The sequence below is a fragment of the Vespa velutina genome, chromosome 16, assembly GCF_912470025.1.
Source record: "Vespa velutina chromosome 16, iVesVel2.1, whole genome shotgun sequence".
Lineage (NCBI taxonomy): Eukaryota > Metazoa > Arthropoda > Insecta > Hymenoptera > Vespidae > Vespa > Vespa velutina.
In genome coordinates, this window is record NC_062203.1 from 3865591 (window position 1) to 3888090 (window position 22500).

General features: G+C 27.7%; 3 protein-coding genes across 5 annotated transcripts in view; 1 reads left to right on the top strand and 2 right to left on the bottom strand.

Moving 5' to 3' along the window:
- The first annotated feature begins 4159 nt into the window (after nucleotides 1–4159).
- LOC124954671 (protein PXR1-like) lies at nucleotides 4160–11803 on the top strand. Its single transcript, XM_047507932.1, has 3 exons — nucleotides 4160–9632; nucleotides 10221–10565; nucleotides 11645–11803. The coding sequence occupies exons 1-3, from the start codon at nucleotides 9269–9271 to the stop codon at nucleotides 11719–11721; spliced, it is 786 nt and encodes a 261-aa protein (XP_047363888.1). The 5' UTR covers nucleotides 4160–9268; the 3' UTR covers nucleotides 11722–11803.
- On the bottom strand, nucleotides 5868–8470 carry LOC124954875. The gene is made up of 4 exons (XM_047508468.1): nucleotides 8099–8470; nucleotides 6459–7992; nucleotides 6057–6302; nucleotides 5868–5872 (listed from the first exon to the last, which is right to left on the bottom strand). The coding sequence occupies exons 1-4, from the start codon at nucleotides 8468–8470 to the stop codon at nucleotides 5868–5870; spliced, it is 2157 nt and encodes a 718-aa protein (XP_047364424.1).
- Nucleotides 11804–12842: 1039 nt separating the features above from the next.
- Nucleotides 12843–22500, bottom strand: part of LOC124954672 (histone-lysine N-methyltransferase SETMAR-like) — a 22347-nt gene continuing 12689 nt past the window's right edge. For 2 of the 3 annotated variants that reach the window (XM_047507934.1, XM_047507933.1), the window contains one exon: nucleotides 12843–13863. In XM_047507934.1, coding sequence (XP_047363890.1) covers nucleotides 13468–13863 — 396 coding nt within the window. In that variant the 3' untranslated portion in view covers nucleotides 12843–13467. Of the gene's footprint in view, nucleotides 13864–19272; nucleotides 19510–22500 lie in introns of those variants that run through there. The other variant, XR_007102610.1, reaches the window with a different exon arrangement.

The window sequence follows — 22500 nt, forward strand, 5'->3', positions numbered from 1 at the left end:
CATTCATCGTCCGTAACAGTAGCCTCAGTTTCATCGACGTCAGTTTCCAGTATAGGCTCCTCCGTAGGCTCAGTTCCCTCCGTAGGCTCAATTTCCTCCGCAGGTTCAATTTCCTCCGCAAGCTCAATATCCTCATCTTTTCGATCAATCGTTTCTTCGGTATAAATTGGACTAATTTCTAAATCTTGATCCTTTTCATCGTCAACAATGAGTACCTCTTTACGTCGTGGTAAACGATGTTGATAAGTTTTATAAATTTCATCGGTCATGTCAGCTGTCAATTTATTAAATTCAAGAGAATTTTTATCAGCGATAAATCTACGAGGTTTAGAACATTCTAATGGTCTATCAAACATCAAAGTTTCAGTACTAGTAGTAGATACATTTAAATGGCTCATAAAATCTATTTCGATGGGATAATCGTCGCAATAATTGAATATATCATTGATCGACTTTTTCGGATAATAATATGCTTCGAAGGTATCAATCATCCTCTGTTCACATTCTTCAGGAACATGTTCTAAGATTATAGGATCGAATATTGGATAGGGTTTCGTTATACGTTCGGATTGACCTAAATTAAGATGCCATGTAGTACTAACGAGCATGCTATTTAAATTCTCCTTTTTCAATTCAGGAGTAAGAGATGGTAATTGAATATTTTCTAATTCGTGACCTTTCGTTATACCCAAACTTAGATTTCTATTATAGCATAAATAAGAATCTGCTTCTGTCACAGTTTGTCCTCCAGGAATAGATACGTCATATCCTTCGACTTTTCCAGGAGTAGTATGTAAAGGTTCAAAAAGTATCTTTTTCCTTAACGAATGTCCTTTGTTATCGGTCAATTTAAAGCCCTCTTGTTCAAAGATAAATATCACAGGTGTAATACGAAATTCTAATCTCTGATTAGTATTTAACATTTTCGTAACAGCATAGACGAAAGAATGAAAATTTTTACAACGTAAAACATAAATACCACCATGATCTTTATTAAAGAGTGGCGGACCGATCCAACAAGGATCACCGACGTAATATCCATCTTTGGATAACAAAGCGCCTAATATGATTTTTTTACATTCGATTAAAATGTTTGGTGCATCGTTGAATGCCATTTTTAAAGCGTCAGCTAGGGTTAATCTATTACGACCACCATAAAGTATACCACATATAGATTTTTGATAATTGATCGTCCAAACGTGTGGGAATATTTTGAAACACGGTTGTAAATTATATCTGTTCGAATGTTTCGAACACTTTCTTATTGAACTTTTCAAACTTTCCGTGTAATAAGAGTCACCGCATATAACTGCTGAATCTAAAACAGCTGAATTCCATCTCGATGGATGACTCAAATATTGCATGGCCAATACAGCGACACTAATAGCCGCTTGATTTTTACCAGCACGATTACCAAATCTAGTATCATAACAACCGATCGTACCCCAAATCGAATAGATCAAATCATTAACTTCGATAACATAATTGTTCCAATATGATTTCATTGTTTTTCCCATTTCTTCCTCTTTCTTATCATAACATCTCCTCTTCCGTCTTTTTTTCGATAAAGTTCTTTTATAAGTTTTAATTATTTTCGGAGCATGATCGAAAGTCCAATGATAATCCAAATAAATCCACATTGGATCCTCTTGGAATTCGATAAAAGGTGACACGTTAACCGATTCAACGTGAAGTCGATGTATAAAAAATCCCGTTGTCTCTTTTATTTGATTGAGACACATGTTTCTTACCATCTGACAGATATTAGAAAATATACATAAACAGGCCTTCCCATTGATCGACACTTTTCTCCCTTTATCGTTACATTGATAAGGATCCAAATAGTAATAGGAATTCGTTGTTCTCGAATACCAAAATCCATAGCAACAATTACCAAATTGTATAATACCGCTGCTATACTTCATAAAATGTTTCTTCAAATATTTCCTAACCTACGAAATAATACGTAATTATATTTAATACAACAGATATATTTTAATTATCGTTAAAATCTAATCGCTTGCGTTGACGCTTACTTGAAGATAAAAATCATTTCGATCATTATGCGAATCTACGGTAAGTTTTATTAAACAGGATGCACTATCTCGAAAATCGAATATTCTATTCATCAACGTTACGTTTCTCAATATGTGTTCGGTATGAAATTTAGGTTCGTGAAATTCCCTGTAAAGATTTTCAGCTACCTCGATCATTTTGTCGATCATTCCTGGAAGGGGACTTTGAATGACGTCCCGTTTAATCATGACTGCTAAAATAGCTACGAAATAGCAACGCTTCACTCTTGGCTCTTTAATCGTTTCACGATCGCTAAGTGCGACGGTTCCATTAATGAAAATTGGTTTGGCCTCGGGAACTGTAGGTCTGAATATAGCTTCTAAATCGTACGGTTCTGCTTCCATTTTGTGTATCACAGCTAAAGACGTCGTAGGTACAACGAACTCGTGTAATCCTTTAACATCGGAACAATCGGGATCTAACTTTTGTGCATAAGAAATTGTAATGACTCTCATAACAAATTGTATCTCCTCAGGTTGATTGATCTCCTTTATGATAATCTTTAAAAATTCATCGATACAGGTTGAAGTGATTATTCGTAAAATTTTAGTTCTATTCACGATCCACCATGCAAAATAATTCTCTTTAGCTTTAGTTACGCCTATGTGACTATCCTCGCAAACGATAATAGCACCGGTATAATTTAAACTCTCAAATACATATTTCAAGGACATTGCCAAGTTCCATCCCTCGACAGCATAAAGTATACCATAATGTAAAGGTAAAAAAACTGCCCGAAATATATAATTGGCAATCTCAAATTCGTGTAAAAGACCATCAGACATGTCAAGGACAGTTGAATCTTCTGTAGCTAATATACTATCAAACGTATAATCGCAACTAGCATCGAATAGTCCTTTGATAGTTCGTACAGACCAAAGTATAGGATCATGAATCAATGACCAAGCCATTATGCAAAGATCTATAGGTGTGATCACAGAAACGTGTACCTTAAATTTTCTATCGTATATTTTTTTCCTTATCATCGACTTTATCAATTCGCGCGGATCAATATTCTCTTTACCATAATGAATATTTTTTTTAAACGGTGCTAACACAGGTCTGGTTATTTCATTTTCCAACACTATTACATCTAACATCGAGGCCTCGTAATATCGAATAGGAGAAAATCCTGGTATGGTCATGTCATGAGCAATGTTCAATTTATGTCCCGTTGTGACCCATTCTATCAATTCGATCAGTGACGTTTCCGAATCACTTTTTTTTCCATACTCAAGGTCAACCGACTCCTCAACCTCTTCCTCTACTTTCTCCATGCAATATCTCGTTTTCTTTTTTCTCTTCTTTTTTTTCCGACATTTCGTTTCCATATGAGCGATCAACATGGTATACAATCTATAAGGTTTATCGACAGATTCTCCTAAATTTTCTTTCATTCTATTTAACATCGACGATAAGTCACAAAATTCCATCAAACAGGCATATCCTTCCTCATTGGATTTACCTTCCTCGTCGCATCCATATGGATCGAAGAAATAATATCGATCATTAGCTTTCCAAAATCCATAAGAGATATTCGATGTTACCAATATACCAGTTTCATTATTGTTTATAAAATATTCCATTGCGTTTTCAAATTTATCCGATTCGCAATTTTCTGGATCGGCGTATACTGATTGTTTCATGATTACGGTATAATTTGTATCGAGGATCTCAAAATTATTAAACCATCTGAGAAGTTTGTAACGTAATTTTCCTACCCGTTGATAGATCTTATCGGCTGCATAGATAAATTCGTCCAAATTGTTATCAGAAAATTTATATACGTCCAAGCGAATTTTTCCCAACAAACATAATATAGCGGCATAGTAACAGGATTTGAAGTGACACGGTTCGATAGCTGCACTATCTTTAAGGCACATGTTCGAACGAAGTATGGCAATATTATCGTCGATCACCTTTAAAATATGATTTTAAAATAAAAAATATATTATTACCCGTGCACGCATGCATTAACGTATTAAAGAGAAAATAATAAATGTTTTTTTTTTTTTTTTTTTTTTTTTTTTTTTTTTTTTTTTACCTTAAATCCTTCCCGTTTCTTTTCAAAAGATGACTTTGATTTAGGACTTTTCGTTTTCTCACTTTTCTTTATTTCTATCTTGTCATCAGTATCTATCCGCATTTTCGATTTATCTTTCTAAATACATGGTAAAGAAAAAAAGAAAAAGGATTTTATGTAAAAAAAAAAAAAAAAAAAAAAGAAAAAATCTTTCTAGAGAAATTATTTGAGTGTTGTATAAAAATTTTCCTAAGATAAAGAAAAAGAAAGAAAAAATAAGAAGTTACTCAAGTGTATACAAAAATCTAATAATTAATTCCAATGTAATCGTAATAACTGACCTGTTCTAATGGTTTATAATTATGGAAGAGCATTTCGAAGAGGACATTTTCAGTATCACATATAATTTTCTCCATAATAGGTTCTCCTTTTTCATTTTTCGTCAATAAACACTTACGTTTCTTCCTTTTGTTACAAGTTATTGTTCTTTCAACATAAATCGGTGTTTTAATGATAGGACCAAGTGGCAATAATTCCGGCATAATACGTATTCCTACCGGTATATCAGGAATTTTTTCAAGGACATAACCATCACCTTGATCTTTCGATATTAAAGTGGTTTCTTTTTCCAGATCGATATCATGAATGTATATATCATTGATCGCTCTAAGTGGCATTAAACAAATCGATAAATCACGCGAATAAAAATATTTCTTATCGTTAAATTTGATTATTTTCGTTGGCTTATAAGAATCATCCGGGAGAGGTAATACGTGTACTTTAGTTTGTAAATTGGCCACCAAGATATCAACTTTCTTTTTAACTTCTAATTTAGAATCTATCGAGAATCTAGAGACCAATGAGTGAATAGATCTCTTAGCATGTTTTGCATCTAAAAGAGTACAAAGCGTTCCCTTCGGTGGCATCACGTATGGCGGTGGATGAATATATTTGAATTTTTCTAATATCCTTTCGGGATGTATGATCTTTTGTGTAAATTCATCCTCGGTTTGTATTTTAACATTACCAGTTAATAATATTAAATTCAAACGATAAGGCGCATCGGGTTGATCCTTTTCCTCTATTACCAAAAGTGGACAAATAATAGGTTTCTTTTCGGCTTCTTCCAATGCTTTTAAATGTGCCTCGATTAAAGCTTCCTCGTCCTCCTCCTCTTCAACTTCTTCCTCTTCTTCTTCTTCTTCGTCCTCTTCTTCCATTTCTTCTTTTCCCTCATCCTCTCCTTTTACCACTTCTTCTGTCATAACGGTAGCCTTCTCCATTTGCATATCCTTTAACAATTTATCTTTTTCTAATTCCACGAGATCATTATCGGTGACCGGTAAGAAATTAGTTTTAAACTTCCTCATCATACTATCATCAGGAATCTCAACGTGCTGTTCCATCGCCGTATATTTACCAGGTTGAATCGAATCCAATGAAACAAAATGAATAATAAAATCATTCTCATTATACTCCAATATACCGTAAATAATATCGGTGAGTTCCTTAATCGTATCAACGACCGCAAATGACGCAGGATAATTAAGTAATCTCCAACCTTCCTCGTCGCTGCCATAAGGATTAAATAAAAAATATTTATTATTTTCCTTCCATATACCGTACATAAGTCTTTTATTTTCCAATATTAATTCCATGTAATCATTGAAATAACATTCTAATGCCTCGGCCAAATTTACAAGAGGATTCGCATAACCGGCGATTAGATTCATTTTTGTTTTAAAAACGACATCGTTCTCGGCGAATTTTAATCTAATTGGTAGCATAGATAAATCCAAATGGCTTGGTGCCGGTAACATTTTTAAAATTTTAGCAGCTTTCTCCTCCTCCTCCTCCACCTCCTCCTCCTCCTCCTCCTCTACCTCCTCCTCCTCCTCCTCGGCTTCCTCTTCTTCCTCATCCAATCTCCTCTCTTTTCTTCCCTCTTCTTTTTCACCTTTCAATTTGGGTTTACCATCCTTTATCCAATTGATAACATCTTCGTAACTCTTATTACCTATATCTACGATCTGATCGAGATCTATATTTCTCCATTCTGATGGATCCTTCAATTTTCTATATGTCAATGCTACCAAAGCAATTATTAAACCTTGTCTACCTCTATGACGAATTTTATAATCAGGATGCAAACAGTTCTTCGTACCTTGAACTATTAAACGATGCGGATTTACCACGTTGTAACCTGTAATTTGTTTTATTTCAGAGTCTATAATCGATTCTACTTTATCTTTTTCAACATCGATATCTCTTCCTTCTTCTTCGTCTTCTTCTTTTTCTTCCTCTTCCTCTACCTCGTCCACGTCTAAATCGGTAGTTGTCTCTTTTATTACTGGTTTACTAGCTGTTACAAAAGTTCTTGGTTCATTTTCTCTAAGCATATACTGACTAGCATTTTTCATTAGTTCTGGAAATTGTGTCTCGGCGTCATAATATTTGTCTAATTCGTATCTTATTGTAGGTGTCATGTCTAATTTTTTTTCAACGATTTCCTTGGACGATTCAATCAATGGCGCCAAGGGCCTACGATTCGTATCCCTTTCTCTGTATATTATTTTTTCAAATGGACCCTCGTGTACCGTACCAGTCTTCACGTAAAGTACTTTAATACCATGAATGAAAAATGGATCTTTGTCTTTGCTAAGAGTATTTTCTAAAATAGTTTCGACCATTTGATTGATCGAACTATTCATGGTAACGCATGCGGCATCTCTTGCACCATTAATTTTCTTTCGTTCAACGCTATAATCTATTCTAAATCCTTCCTCGTCGCAAGCAAATGGATCCATGAAATAATACGTATCGTTTTGCTTCCAAATAGCGTAATAAAATTTTTTAATATCCAATATGCCTGCTCTTTGGGTAGCAAAGAATTCACGTATTCCACTGTCTATAGCAAGTTTACCCTTCTTTTTCCCAGAACCAGGGATTATGTTTTGTTGTAATTTGATTTTGGCCGAATAAACGCCTAATATCAAATCACCCATTATATCGTCCAAACGTAATTCGAATTCTTTGTCGGCTAAATTTTTGTCCAATGCTCTGGCAAGATCTATTAGATAAATGTTCGACTGATTGAATATCAAGTCGATCAGAGCGGTAGTCCATTTGTTCGTATTGACCAAACATGAATAAACTATAGCAGCGAGTGCAATTATAAGATGTCCACGGCCACGAAGTATCTCTGGTATTACAGGATGCGTCAAATGATATGATCCTTGAATGACAGCACGAAATTTCTCTTGAATTTTATAACCACTTGGTCGTCTTTGAGGTTTCCCAAGAGATTTTTCTGGTTCGTCCAAAACATCGATTAAAGAGGATGGTAGAATACCGCTGATAGATATTGGATAAATTACGAATGGTTCATTTTTAACGTTACTTTTTTCAAGTATTATAAAATAAACTCCTATCAAGTCCTTGACCAAAAATAATTTAGCCGAACCATCTTCGCCATTTTTAGCTGGTTCGCAATTTTCCTTTCTAGCTTGACCATCGAATATACTGAAATATCTTGAATCTTTCCAAATTGCCAAATTTAATACAGGCGAGGTCAATATACCCGAATTGTACCTTTTAAAGAAAAGTTCTAACGCTTTGATCAAATGCAATTCGGTTGGATCGTGAGAACGAAATTTTCCCGCGTAAGATGGATCCTTGATTGTTATATGAACGTTAAATTTCTTTTGAACGCATACGATCCTTTTTAAATCCAATATCGATAAATGCCTACGATCAGTCGTTTTAACATCCTTGTATGATTCACAATAAAACGTATCACCGTCCTCGATTATCTGATCTATTACAGACTCGTTCCAACATCTTGATTTGTATATCGCTGTCGTTGCGAAAGCAGCTATTGCTATAGCGCCACCCTATTATTAAAGAAAATTCATCAGACGAATATATAATTTCGAATGTTAACGAAATATATGATAATTTTTTTGTTTAATCATAATTCACATCTAATTATTCTAATACCTGATGACCACGAGAAAATGGCGAAAATTTCAACATGTTCGAATGAGTTAAGCCAGAACGTATGCCGTATTTAATACAAGCTGGTAATTCTGCTTTTATCGCGGTAAGCGAATAACTATCGTAAGATAAATCGAGAAGATCGTTTAACTTTTCATATTCATTTTCGAGATCCTCGTCTAATTCATCGGTACTCGGTGCATTGTCCTCAGCAGCAATAACATCATCCGTTATCCTGCCAATTGCATTTATCGTATCAATCGAGACTACTTCCTCACATTCGCAAAATTGTTTCCATTTTTCTCGTAATTTTAGTTTCTTGATTTTCTCTAATTCCGCTCCTGACTTTTCTTCCTTGGATCCACCCTCATCCATTTTTTCTCTCTTTCTCTTTCTATTTTGTTGTATTTAATTTTTTTTTTTTTCTAACCTCCGTTACACCTTTATACGATTAGATCGAACTCATTAGAGGTTTTTATTAGATTTTTTACTTACTTACTTAATTACTTACTTTGATTAAATTAAGTTTCCGCTCGAAATTTTATAAATTTTTCGAACGATCCTTAATAAAAATGTATTGTATAATTCGATTTTATTACATTATTACATTTGTGAATACTTGAAATTTAGACATTCGACATTACGAAGATTGTGATAATATCATAGTGAATTTTGACGTTTTCAAGGTAACGATATATTTTAATCGATACATTGATCTCTTCATTTATTTGCATGCATCATTCATCATTTCGACATGTAAAATTTATTGAATTAAAAATCTTTTAATTCTAACTTTAGCAATCAAAATTCTAGAATGAAATTTTACAAAATTTTAACGTAATGTAACGTTTAAATTATTCAAAAATAAATTTAATGGACTTAATTATTCAATAATCAAAAGAAAAAAAAAAAACATTTATTAGCCAATTCGAAGTGATAGCAGGATTAGAAAAAAAAAACAAAAAAAAACAAAATGTATAAAAATTGGATAAACAATAATTACGAAGGTAATTAATAAAAAAATTTATTACGTTATATTTCAACCAAGTTTAATATACTATAGTAACAATTAATTGTCAAATCAATCAATATATATATATATATAATAAGTTATAATGAATTTTGCTATTTTTCAGAAAACATTATTAACAATTAACAAACACAAAAAAAATCATGTTAAGCGACAGAACTTGTGAAAAATATAAAGAATGGAAAAAAGAACAAAAACATTTAAAGGATACGAAAAAGAAAATAAAAAGAAAATCTAAAAAAGTGACAACAGATTGTATCGAGGAAGAAAAGAAAGCAAAGACTATTATCAAAATTCGTTATCGTAAATGTGAAAAAAATGGGAAAGAAAAAAGACGAGAAGAAAAAGGGATATTTAAACCAAAGCCAATTTCTTCAATCGATTTATTATTTAAAAGAATTAAACCCTCATTAGAAGTTAGACATCAATTTTTAGATCCTCGACACATACATTGCTTTATCGAATCATTACCAGAAATCGATTTGAAAGAAATTGCGCAACGAGAAAGTAAGATTCGTATTAATTATTTATATTTTAATTAGTTATATAAATTTTTTGATTAATACATAGAAATAAATTCAATGATATTATCTTTTAAGAATAAATATTATCGATTAATCCACCAAATCAAAATATCATTATAATAATGATTAAATGTTGAAAGCAAAAGCAATCAATCATTAGCACTGTCATTGATCATTAATTTCTATACACACATATATATATACATACACATATATATATATATATATATATATGTATATACTTAATAATATATACCGAGTGTCTCATTTCAAACGAAACATATCTCTGATCCTATTGATTTTTATGAAAAAAAAAAAAAAAAAAAAAAAAAAAAAATAATAATTTCCAATAAGATTTCCTAGATTTTGCAGGGATTAAGTTTAACATTTATTACAATTACTTCGTAAGATCTCGGAAAAAAAAGTCATTGATTATTTTAGAAACTTTTGTTTTGATCTAAAGACTTTTCGATCATCCCTCTAATAATTAATAAAATTTCCTTAATAATCAAATATTACAATATATCTCTTTATATCAATGTTACTAACTGTTAAATAATTTATATTGCAGAAAAGAAAACCGAGCAAAAGTATCTTAAAAGAAGAAAAAAAAAGCGAAAGAAAAAAATTTCTGAAGAGGAAAAGGCGATCGACCGTAAAGAAGAAACAAAATTACAAGAAAATTCTGCTCCAACAGCTAATGAAGAGAGCAATGAAACGAAAGAGGAAACGGCGAACGGGAAAATTACAAAAAAGAAAAAGAAAAACGATGAACAGAGTACAGAAAAGAATCGAAAAAAAATCAGGAAGAAAGATAAATTCTGGTGCAAAAAATATCAGAAAAAAATCGAATCTGAATCTGAAGATAGCGAATGCGAGAGTATATGTTCGTACGATAGTGAAATTTGTCTCAAAGGTTAAAAGAAACAAGAGTATTTTTTTTATCTAATAGCATCATAAATTTGTTTTTCTTTTTCTCTTTTTTCCCCCTCCCCCGCCCCCTCTTATAAATTCACTCGATATAAATATTTCATTTAAATACAGTATAGAATAAAAAGTTCTTAAGTGATTTTAATTACTTTTTTCAAAACATTTTTTAGTACAATTTTTAGATTAAATTCTAAAATTATCTCGTAAAATTTGCAAGCCTAATTTCAAATCTTAAAATGTCTCGAAAAATAGTAATCGATTATAGAGATTATCAAGAAATTTTTGACTCATCTTATAATTTTTTTTTCTTTTTTTTCTCTTTCCTCTTTTCTTTCTCATAAATTCATTCAAAATAAATTTATTTAATTAGATCTCCTTTATTTCGTCAAAACTCATACTAAAATTTTTCTAATAGAATTGCAATTTATTACATATTAAACTCGATTACGTCAAATCAATCTCTACGTAAAAAGGCAACGGGCCTTTGGGTTTCATTCGTTTCAATATAATTTTATTTTACGTCGAGACGTAATTATATTCTTGAAATAATATTAGGTCTCTCTTAAAGAATTTTATTTTATTTTAATTCTCGAGGATAATATTTGAAAGAAAAATATTTCTATTAATGGACGATTTTTTTTTTTTTTTTAATCTTATTTATATTATCAACAGATTCTTTTGATAATATTTTGCCGAACAAATTTTTCCGTTCGATAATAAAGAGAAAAATTTTGAATCTAACTATATCCATTGTATATGTAGATTCTACAAATATTAGTAATGTTTAAAAACGCCAACATTGAATTGAAATGCGAATGAAGACTATTTAAATAAGTCAATCTTTATTAATACAAATACACAAAACCGGTTAAATGATTCATTCGTGATCTTATTATATCGGATGCACAATTTTTTATAATCTTCTAGGATAACCAGTTTTTATACAACAAAATAATTAAATCAGTTATTTACTTATCCCTATTTTCTTATCACAATCCATGTATTATATATATGTATGTGTACGTTTTGTTATTTTCTTTATTAATAACATTTGCACTTTTTTAGGATTAGCATTAACTGTAGAAGATAAAAAGAAAATTGAAGAAAATCGTCAACGTGTCCAAAGTTCGTCCGAGGGATAAATTAGATTTCGTCTAACGACAAGAAAAAAAAGAGAAAAAAAGAAAAATCAATAAAAAAAAAAAAAAAGAAGAAAGAAAGAAACTTCAAGATCGAAATTAAAAAGAACTCGTAAGATAATTATAAATTCACATTCCTATTATTATTTTCATTGACTAATTGTTTCTCCATTCATATTTATTATGTAATTATTATATTAATTTAGAAAGCACACATGCAGGATGGACAATGCAAGTAGCAATTAATAAATTGATTATAAGCAAATATATGTAAAATAAAGTCAATCAAGAATCAAGACGATTAAACGTTAGACAATATAAATGTTGATAAATATTCAAATATCTAATTATGAAATATTGAAAATAGCAATTATATATATATATATATATATATATATATATATATATATATATATATATATGTATGTATATGGTTAGAGAAATCAAAATAAATTATTGATAACAAAATATTAAAATGATTAATGTTTTATGGAAAATAAGCTTTTTGATAAAATATTAATTATTTTAAAGTAGTTAATATAATATAATCTACAATAAATAGGCAAAATATTTAATCTATATAAAATAGACAAAGTAAAGATCATTAATTTCTCTTATCACTCTTCAGTTTCGTATCAAATTCATCATATTAATAACATTATATTTATCGTATCACAACATTGAAAAAAATTCACTTCTAATAAATTTAATTCTAAAATCTGGCTGCATGTCATCAAAACTGCAATCATTTAATCCTAACATTCAAATGATTTAAGAAAAGTTATTCATCTCAATCTTGTAATTTTATTAATCGAGAATACATAAGAATATATTCATCATGTTTCCCTTCAAAAGTATACTATTTCGTAAGTACTTATATATCTTAACATAATTTATATTATATTTTATTATATTTCAAACTTATTCTTCCTCTCTATCTTTCTCCCCCCCCCCTCCCTCTTCCTCCCTCTCGTTAGTGTAACAATGAAATTTTATATAATCATTATATAATATAATATAATATAATACATATATATATATATTAGGTTGGAAACTATGAAACGGGCGTTAAATGTAAATAAAAAACGAAAAGCGCAATTTTTCACATTATTTATTATATTCAATTGAAATAATTTCCATTGGCATCTACGACTTTTTGCCAACGATTGGGCAAATCATATATGCCTTTTTGAAAAAAATCTTTATTTTTAGAGTTAATAAATAATTCAAAGTCTTTTATAATATCATTTTGATTATTGTATTTTTTTTTCTCTTAAAAATAATTCATAATTACGAAAAAGGTAATAATCGGTCGGTGAAATATCGGGTGAATATGGAGGATGTGGTAAAATTTCATATCGTAGAGAAATTAATTTGTCAACAATAATTGAAGCTTTATGTGGTCGTGCGTTATCATGCATTAATATTACGCCGTGCCGATTGAACAATGCTGATTGTTTTTTCATAAGTTTCTCATGCATGACATCAATTTCACGACAATAAGACATCGCTGTTATAGTTTCGCCTAGTTGTAGAAAGGAATAATGGATCACTCCTTGGGCATTCCACCATATGGTGACCATAATTTTTTTTTTGATGAAATTTCGATTTAGGGATGTGTCCTGGGGGTGTATTCTTATCTACCCATTGGCTTGATCGTTTTCGATTATCATACAAAATCCACTTTTCATCACAAATGATGATTTGGTGTAAAATTGGCAATCGTGTATTGCGAAGCAACAAAGATGCTCACTTGCTTTTGCGGTCGATCATCTGCAGTTGCGTCAATTCATGCGACACATATGAGTCCAATTTTTTCACTTCATTTATTGCACGCAAATGTTTTAACATAGCTATATGATTAGTTCCTAGTTTAGACCCAAGTGTTCGACTAGTTGTGTGTAGATCGGATTCCATAGTCGTCCTTAATTTCTCGTTATCAATATGGGCCGGTGGTTTTCCTCGAAGCTCATTGACGATACTCAAATTGCCAGAACGAAATTTTTGGAACCAATATCGAGCATTTTTTTCATTGGTGGATCCATCTCCAAATGCCTGATTAATATTTCTTGAAGCTTGAACTACGGTATGATTTAATTTAAACTCGTACAAGAAGAGTAGATGTAAATCGCGTTTTGTTTCCATCTGGTTTAGGATAAAAATAAAATAAAAATGGTATACAAGCACGAAAATATTTTACAAAATGAGTAAGAAGTATACCTTTAAGTTTTATAAATTAAAATATCGAGCACACGTTACAATGTATCTCTCTCAGTCGCAGCCGAACACAGACTAAACAAAAAACGACCGTTTCATAGTTTCCAATCTAATATATATATATATTTATATATATATTATATATATATATATATATATAATACTTTATATGATCATTAAAAATTAACATACGTTCATAGCATTTGATATGCGAAGTTGTTCTAGAATTTTTCTCTTTTTTTCCTTTCATCACATAAAAAATACTATTTATTTACTCTTTCGTATATTGATATCTCAAGATCTGCAATTATGTTTACGTATTAACGGAAAAAAGGTAAGAAAAAAAAATGAATACTCTGAATGGTTCATAATCTTGAACAAGAAAATCGTTGTATTATCATTCTATAATTAAAACATATTTATATAAACATCTTGTTTATAAAAATATCATTAAAAATGATATTATATAAAAATCTTGTAATCCGTTTGTCATAATAAGAATAGAAAAAAAAAATTGCTCTCTATTTTTTTTTTTTTCTTTTTTTTTTTTTAAACCAAATTTCATTTTTTGTATTATTTACATCACAAATATTTTTATGAAGTTCATTGTTCCAAAGAAGAAAAAAAAAAAGAAAATAATAATAATAATAATAATATTCATTGAATAAATATCATACAAATACGTGATGATCTTTAATCATTGTCTCATATACAATGCGTTCACATTAATCTCATTCGCAATAATCATCGTAGATATGATAAAATTGTAAAAAAATAAATAAATAAATAAAAGAAAGAAAAGGTATAAGTAAATAAGAAAAGAAAGAATAACGAATATTATTTTTATAAAATTAAAATTATCTTTCCGGATTCAGCAAAATTTCTCAATCGTAATCAAATGGAGAAGCTAAATCAAAAAAGTTTCAACGATGAAATGTGGTATTTTCTAAACAGAATGATCTACTCGCATTCATCGTCGAATTTTTCACCGGTGATATTATCATTGGTTATTAAATGTAAATATTGAATTTCATTAATTTATTCGTTATGATAATTAATTACATGGGAATGATTATGATCTTTCTCAGAAAAAAAAAAAAATAATAATAAAATAAAATAAAAAATAAAAAATAAAAAATAAGAAAAATAAAGAAAAGAAAAGGAAAAAATCGAAAAATGGAAATATTAAAAAAAAAAAATCAATAAATAATACAAATAATAAACAGAGAAGAGAAAGAAATTACAAATTCCATTCCACATTGTAAAAAATGTCGTGCTGATGAATTATATATATATATGAACCGTTGATTTTGAAAGTGGGGCAACTCCATTTTATTTTATTGCTAGAAAACATAAATAAAAACATATATTAATTAGTAATAAAAATAAGCTTTAAGTATTTGTTCACGAAATGGATTTGTCTTACTTTCAAGAATCACCGTCTCATATATAAAATTTATTTTTCGTCTAAATTAATTCGTTTGAAAATAGATATCATGACAATTCTAAAATAATTCTTTTCATATATCATCCAATTTAATTCCTTTTCTCAATTTTCATAGATTTACATAAATATATAATGCAAATTTTTCTACATATCGATAACGATAATCGACACATCTAAACTAATATCAAGAATTTTTACTAATTAGTTCGGAACTTCTCGAAATAAATATGATGCTATATTATATTATATATTTTAATTATTATATTGATATAATACATAGCTATTTGCCATTCCAAATTAACATAATATATTTCTAATATGCAAATATGCATAAAACCAAAGTAGATAAAACTTTTTTCGTACCTAATTTAATACGTCGTTTACTAACTTCTTTATTCTACTTTTTTTTTTTTTTCTTTCCTTTTAATTCCTGTTTCTCTCATAAAAATTTATAGAAATATACGATGAATACTTTCTACTACTCATTAATAACCAAGTGTTGTATTTGAATCGTAATAGTTTACGAATTCAAGTGCACTTTATATAACGATTTTATCACACGCGTGATAAAACAATTAAAAAGAACTATGTAATCGCGAGTGATATTAATAGATAATTTTTTTTTTCTGAGGAAAAAGTACGCGAACTGTTTTTGTCATGAACGTCAAAGTGTGTATGAACAATACCGAATCTTTGAAGATATCAAAAAAAAAAAAAAAAAAAAAAAAAAAAAAAAAAAAAAAAAAAAAAACAGAAATCTAAAATCATGTTTCCTTCATCCTATGCATATGTTCATCTGAAAAATAATGATGTACATAAACTGATAAAATCGAATAAATATGCGGAAGAGAATCGTAAAAAAAAAAAAGTAATAAAAAGAAAAAAAAGAAGAATGAAAGAAAAAGAACGAGAAGAGAAGGTCCAATATCACATCATGCAATATAAATTAAAACGTTATTATTTTATTGCAAACTCATGTTTACGTTTAACTTGAGAAAAATATAAATTAATTATAGCTTATAGATAAATTATTAATCCATATATTACATCACACCGACAATTCCAATCGTATCGTTAATGTACGTATACATTTAATAAATGATCTCGATACGATCATTAAGAAATTAGGGTATATTTTTTATCGATCAATAATTGTTCGATAGATACTTACTTTAAAAAAGAATCTCGTAAATAACTTACATAATTGCAAAATTTAATAATTTTTCTTTCCCCTCCTCCTCCTTCCCCCCTAACATAGTATTTCGCAAAATGATAAAATTCGATAGTGTCAATTATTATCAGAACGATCTCATTCGAGAATTGAACTTGAATACGGAGAATTTAAAAAAAAAATATATATATATATATATATATAAGAAAAGATAAAAACTATAAGGAAAGAAAATTGATCGATTATAACGTAACGTGAAACGCAAACGTAAAAACATATCATCGATTTTTACAGTTTCAGATCAAACATCATGTGTGTGTGTGTGTGTGTGTCTATAAAAATTTCCACTATGGAAGATTTTTCTTTTATACGTAGAAAAATAATATTAATTATTTAACATTCGTATATATAACAGAATAATATTTATTCCAACTGTTCGGACGCGATTAAAAAAAGAAAAATCTATCCTGCTATGTTTATTTCATTTAGATTTAGATTAGATTGATCAAATATTAAATTTTGGTTAAATGAAAATTCATTGATTTATATTAGGTGGACCGGAAAGTGATGTCGCTTTCTTAAATTAAATTCAAACGAATAAATTTTTAACAATTTTTAACAATCAAATATCAACATGCGCAGAAACGACATTACTTTCCGGTCCACCTAATATATTTTAATTCGCAGTTATAAAAAAAAAAAAAAAAAAAAAAAAAAAAAAAAAAAATAGAAGAAAAAAAAATGCATTTAACGAAAAATAAATCATGATGGAACGCTTTAAGGAGATATTCAAAAATATAAATATTTTTTATATTCATAAAGTAGTAATAATTTTGCAAGCGATATTAATTGGCAATTACATTTGATAACCGAATATATAAATATTATTGAATGACGTATAATTGAATATTATAAAACTAAAAGTAACAAAAAATTCAATTTCTTCTTTCACCATTATTGTCATTAATGCAAGTATCTATCAATTGTTGACTTCTTACGATCATAATAAATTTCTATCAATTGGATGAAAATATGATCAACGATCTTTGATCAAGAATATTCAGTGAATCTTTCTACTTACATCTTTTCGTTAATTTTTTTTATTTTTTCGTCAACTCGTAAAACAGGTTATGGAGCACGAAAAAGTGGTTTATACAGGTTTTACATTCTCCACTTGGTTTTCTTTTTGATAACTGACGTCATCCCAGTAGTCACATTTTATTGCCGTCTTTTATTTCCAAAATTTTAAATAGATTCCGTTATATAAATCATCACACAAAGTAAAAAAAAAAAAAAAAGAAATTGAACTAGAAGAGGAAAGAGAGAGAGAGAGAGAGAGAGAGAGAGAGAGAGAGAGAGAGAGAGAAAGAGAGAGAGATAATAGAAATGAAGGCCACATTTTTCTATAGATTTCTAGATAATTTTTTAATTTCTTTATAATCGAAAAGATCTCTCGACGATCAAATTTATAAAATATTGTCATTAAAATATAATTTCAAATATTCAAGAAAAATAAAAATTTCTTTTATTAAAAGAAAAAGATAATTTTTGTTAATAAATATTAATATATTACGTGAATATATTTATTTTATCTAAGCACATATTCACGATTATTAATAATATATAAGACGTACCTTGTCTCAACGAAACAAGTAAAAAACATATTACTTTACTTTTTCAAAATGTGAATAATTTATACCATAAAATTACAAAAAGAGTAAATGTGATTATTATTCTTTTCAGATCCTATCTATACAAGAGCCCATATAATTAGGTCATTGTCATACTAATTACGAAAAAAAATAATTTTTTATATTTTTCTTTTTCTTTTTTTTTTAACTTTTAAATCACTTTCATTATAACCGATATATATATATATATATATATATATATATATATATATATATATATACTAGAAGATTCAGAAAAAAGAAACTCAAAAAGTAATAAAAATCAAAAAAAAAAGGGAAAAAACTGATAATTCACTAAAAAAAAAAAGAAATTAATTTTGAAATGATTAAGTAGTATTATTTTTTTATTTTATCTTTAAAAAATCGCTAACTGATCTGTTGCGATTAAAATTTCGTTTCGATCCTGAATATATATTATTTTTTAACGAATTATTATGAAATAGTTACATTGCTAAAAATTAATTTCGTCATTTCTTCTTCTTCGAAAAAAAAAAAAGTTATATTTAAAAAAAGATAAAACACGAAATTACCATAACGATTTACCATTACTTCTCGACTTATACGAATGAATCAATTCTACTGAATATAAAATGAATGTTTAGTAAAGAAAATAAAAAAGAATAAAAAGAAAAGAAAATAAAATTGATTATGAAATATATAATTAATTATAAAATATATAATAAGGTCGTACAATTGGAATGAATTTTCAATGAAAAATTATTATCGTGTTTTATATATGTTTGTATCAACATATTTAAAAATATAATATATATATATATATATATAATATTTGTAGAGAAATTAAATCCAAATCAATAACATATAATTCCAACAAGTTGACCTTTCTAAATGGAAAGACATTATCTCGGTATTATTTTAACAAAATATAATAATATAAACGAGTTGTTTATTTTCTGATTTTAATGAAGACAAATACTTCCAATGTAAAGGACACTTAAGTTATATTATCTATAATATTACTTATACATACATACACACACACACACACACACACACACACACATACTGTCTTTCATATTTTCATAAAATAAACGATCACTAATAATTATACGTATTTATCTATAAACATTTTTATTGCGAAAGGAAAAAATGTAAAAAACAACGATTAGATATTTCATTACAAACTATCATATCTTTATTTCACCGTTTCCTTTGACCGATGGAATAACGATCAATGTTTGTTAATTTGCGTCACGTGCATTCCTCCTTCCTCTCAATTCTCCCCGTTTCTCATAGTTGATCTCCTAACAGACAATTTCGGAATACGTAATTAATATGACGTGGAATCTGTGCTTGTAAAAAAAAAAAAAAAAAAAAAAAAAAAAAAAAAAAAAAAAAAAAAAAAGAAAGAAAGAAAGAAAGAAAAAACGACAGTAAATTTTTCCATTTTTCCAAGATTTCATTAAATGTAAAATTTCCAATGTGAATCATTACATTGTGTCACAATATCTCTTCAGTTTTTGTCCCTTCGTCTTCTTTTTTTCTTCTTTTCGAACAAAACTTTTTTCAGATATGTTTGAATTCATTAATATTCCTTCACGCAATGAATCCTTATAACTACTTGCATACATACATACATACATACATATCATCTTGTTACATAATATATCAAAGCCATTTAAAATGAAATCAATTATTAAACAAAGTAGTCATGTGAGTGTAAAAAAAAAACTACGATTTATATAGGTACATAATGTTTTAACAAACCTTTCTTGTGCTTACGAAGATTAATGAAGTTCTACTTCCTACTTTAATCGTTAAGTCAAAGAACAAAAGTAGCAAAGAAAAGATTAATTAGAAATTTATGGTAAAACACATAGGAATACTAATTACTACCTGACTTAGCTCATTAATAAATGATAACATCATACCGTGCCATTCGTCTTTTAATTTGATATTATAATTAATTTATTATTTAATGTAATCTATAAATTTTCTAATTTTTCTTCTGATAATTTTTCTATATGTATTTCTTCGTTTCGAATTCAAATACGTCATCGTTTAGTAAACCATCTCCAGAAAAAAGTATACATATTACATATTATATATATAAAGTAAAAATAATTATTATCATAATAAATAAATAATTTAAGATATGTCATATATTATACTATATAAATAAATTTTTTATAATTATTCTTATAATAACTAAAGATGCGATTGGGTAATTACCTTATAAATTACAACTGATAAATAATTAATATTTATTTATAATTAAATTTTAAAATAATATTTAATTATTTTATAATCTTATATTTAATTAAGTATTAAGTGGAATTTATAAAATAATGAAATATAAAAATAAAAAGTATTTCTGAAATTTAAAAAAAAAGAAATATTTAAAGATAAAAATTTATTTATAATATAATATATAAGTATTATTTGTAATAATTAATTATGTATTTATTTAAGCTATAAAATATATTTATTAATTAATTATTATTATTTATAGATATTAATAAATTTTATATTATATATATATATATATATATATATATATATATATATATATATATTGTGTAATATTATTTATTAGAATGAGCCAAAAGTTCTTAAATTATTTTTAAAAAATTGATTAATCTTTTTTCGAGTTTTTAAGCTAATTAAATTTTCTTTTTTATATCATAAAAATAAAAGCTTATAAGAATTTTTTGCTAATTATAAACATAGTGAATAGAAATATAAAATAAATAATTAAAAAAAGAAGTATGCAAATAAATTCACATGTTAAAATTTATTTCCAAGAGACACATAAATTACTCAAGCCCATTTTTATTATACAATAATATTATATTTTATGCTTATAATAATAATAAATCATTATCAGTATTCGTCATCAACAATTTTACATACATATTTCTTTTCTTTATATACAAATCAGACTTTACGATCGATACTTCGTTATATGTAAAACGAACAAATGAAAATATCGTCTTTGAAAATGTGTCTAATTGTTCAATCGCGAAGGGTGTAAATAATATCTAAATCGATGAAAAAAAAATTAAAAAAAAGCAATCAACGAAACGTTTTAATAGCACACAAAATGATACGCTATTACTATGACAGATATTATAAAAGATGTAAAACTTCTTCGCAAACAACGATTTGGAGAGTTCTATTGTGACTCTATTGCGTAGGTAAACAAGTAGTTTTAATAACCCCAGGAAGAGACAAAATAAGGAAAATTGTGTTGAGAAATAAAATTTCGAGGTCAAAGGCTTGATATCCACCTGAGTTCGTAAGAAAAGAAGAAATAAGAGAGAGACGTCTAACTATAAAAATTATATATCCAAGAAGAAAAGTATAATCGCTCTTACGAAAACAAAAGTTTCATCTTGAAAAAACTCAAGAATAAAACTCTATAAAAATATATTAATCGTAATAATAACTAAAAAAAAAAAAAAAAAAAAAAAAAAAGAAAATAATTTCTTAAATAAATCAAAATACATTTGTAAAGAAATATTTTGTTTATTTGTGAAAAAATTGTTGAAATATATGAAAATCTACAACTATAATAAGTATATAAATACGTGAAATGAAAATAACAATGTGATCGAGTTTCATGAATTGTAAATTAAAATATATTGAAACTCTCTCCTGTATGTATGTATACACTATATATATATATATATATATATATATATATATATATGCACACACATACAAAACTTTGCTTAGGAATTTTTATTCAGTTATATGACCTCGATATTCAGCATCACGTACTTATTTACAAGGTTTGTGACTTTATTTAAACTCCTTCTAAAATTGATGCAATCCGTATTATAAAGTATCTAATGCATCTCGTTTTTAACAGATCGATCAAACTAAAATCACTTTTTAATATAACATAATATATACATACATATATATACATATATATATATATATATATATATATATTTTATATATTAAATTAGATATAGACGTAAATAAATTCTATAAAAAAAAACTATCTCGTGACTGATACATTAATATTTCTGCATCTTAAATTAAATATTAATACGTATCAAAGGAAACTGAAACAAAAAGAAAAAAAAAAAAGAAGTTTAAATCGTATTCTCATTGTAATTAATGATATACGATCTCGCAAAAAAGTAATATCAATAAGAACAAGCCTTATGGCCTCGTATTATATATTCTAGAGAATTACTATTTATTCTAAAGAGAGCAAAAGAGGGAGGAAGAGAGAGAAAGAGAGAGAGAGAGAGAGAGAGAGAGAGAGGGAGAGAGAGGGA

What these genes read in the sequence shown, in the direction of transcription:
- LOC124954875 (XM_047508468.1), bottom strand. Translation starts at nt 8,470, where the DNA reads ATGGATGAGGGTGGATCCAAGGAAGAAAAGTCAGGAGCGGAATTAGAG. An exon ending in CATTTTCTCGTGGTCATCAG is followed by an intron (nt 7,993 to 8,098) that starts GTATTAGAATAA and finishes CTTTAATAATAG; the next exon opens with GGTGGCGCTATAGCAATAGC. An exon ending in AAGAACTTTTGTAACAGCTA is followed by an intron (nt 6,303 to 6,458) that starts GTAAACCAGTAA and finishes AACAAATTACAG; the next exon opens with GTTACAACGTGGTAAATCCG.
- LOC124954671 (XM_047507932.1), top strand. Translation starts at nt 9,269, where the DNA reads ATGTTAAGCGACAGAACTTGTGAAAAATATAAAGAATGGAAAAAAGAA. An exon ending in AGAAATTGCGCAACGAGAAA is followed by an intron (nt 9,633 to 10,220) that starts GTAAGATTCGTA and finishes TTTATATTGCAG; the next exon opens with AAAAGAAAACCGAGCAAAAG. An exon ending in TAGTGAAATTTGTCTCAAAG is followed by an intron (nt 10,566 to 11,644) that starts GTTAAAAGAAAC and finishes GCACTTTTTTAG; the next exon opens with GATTAGCATTAACTGTAGAA.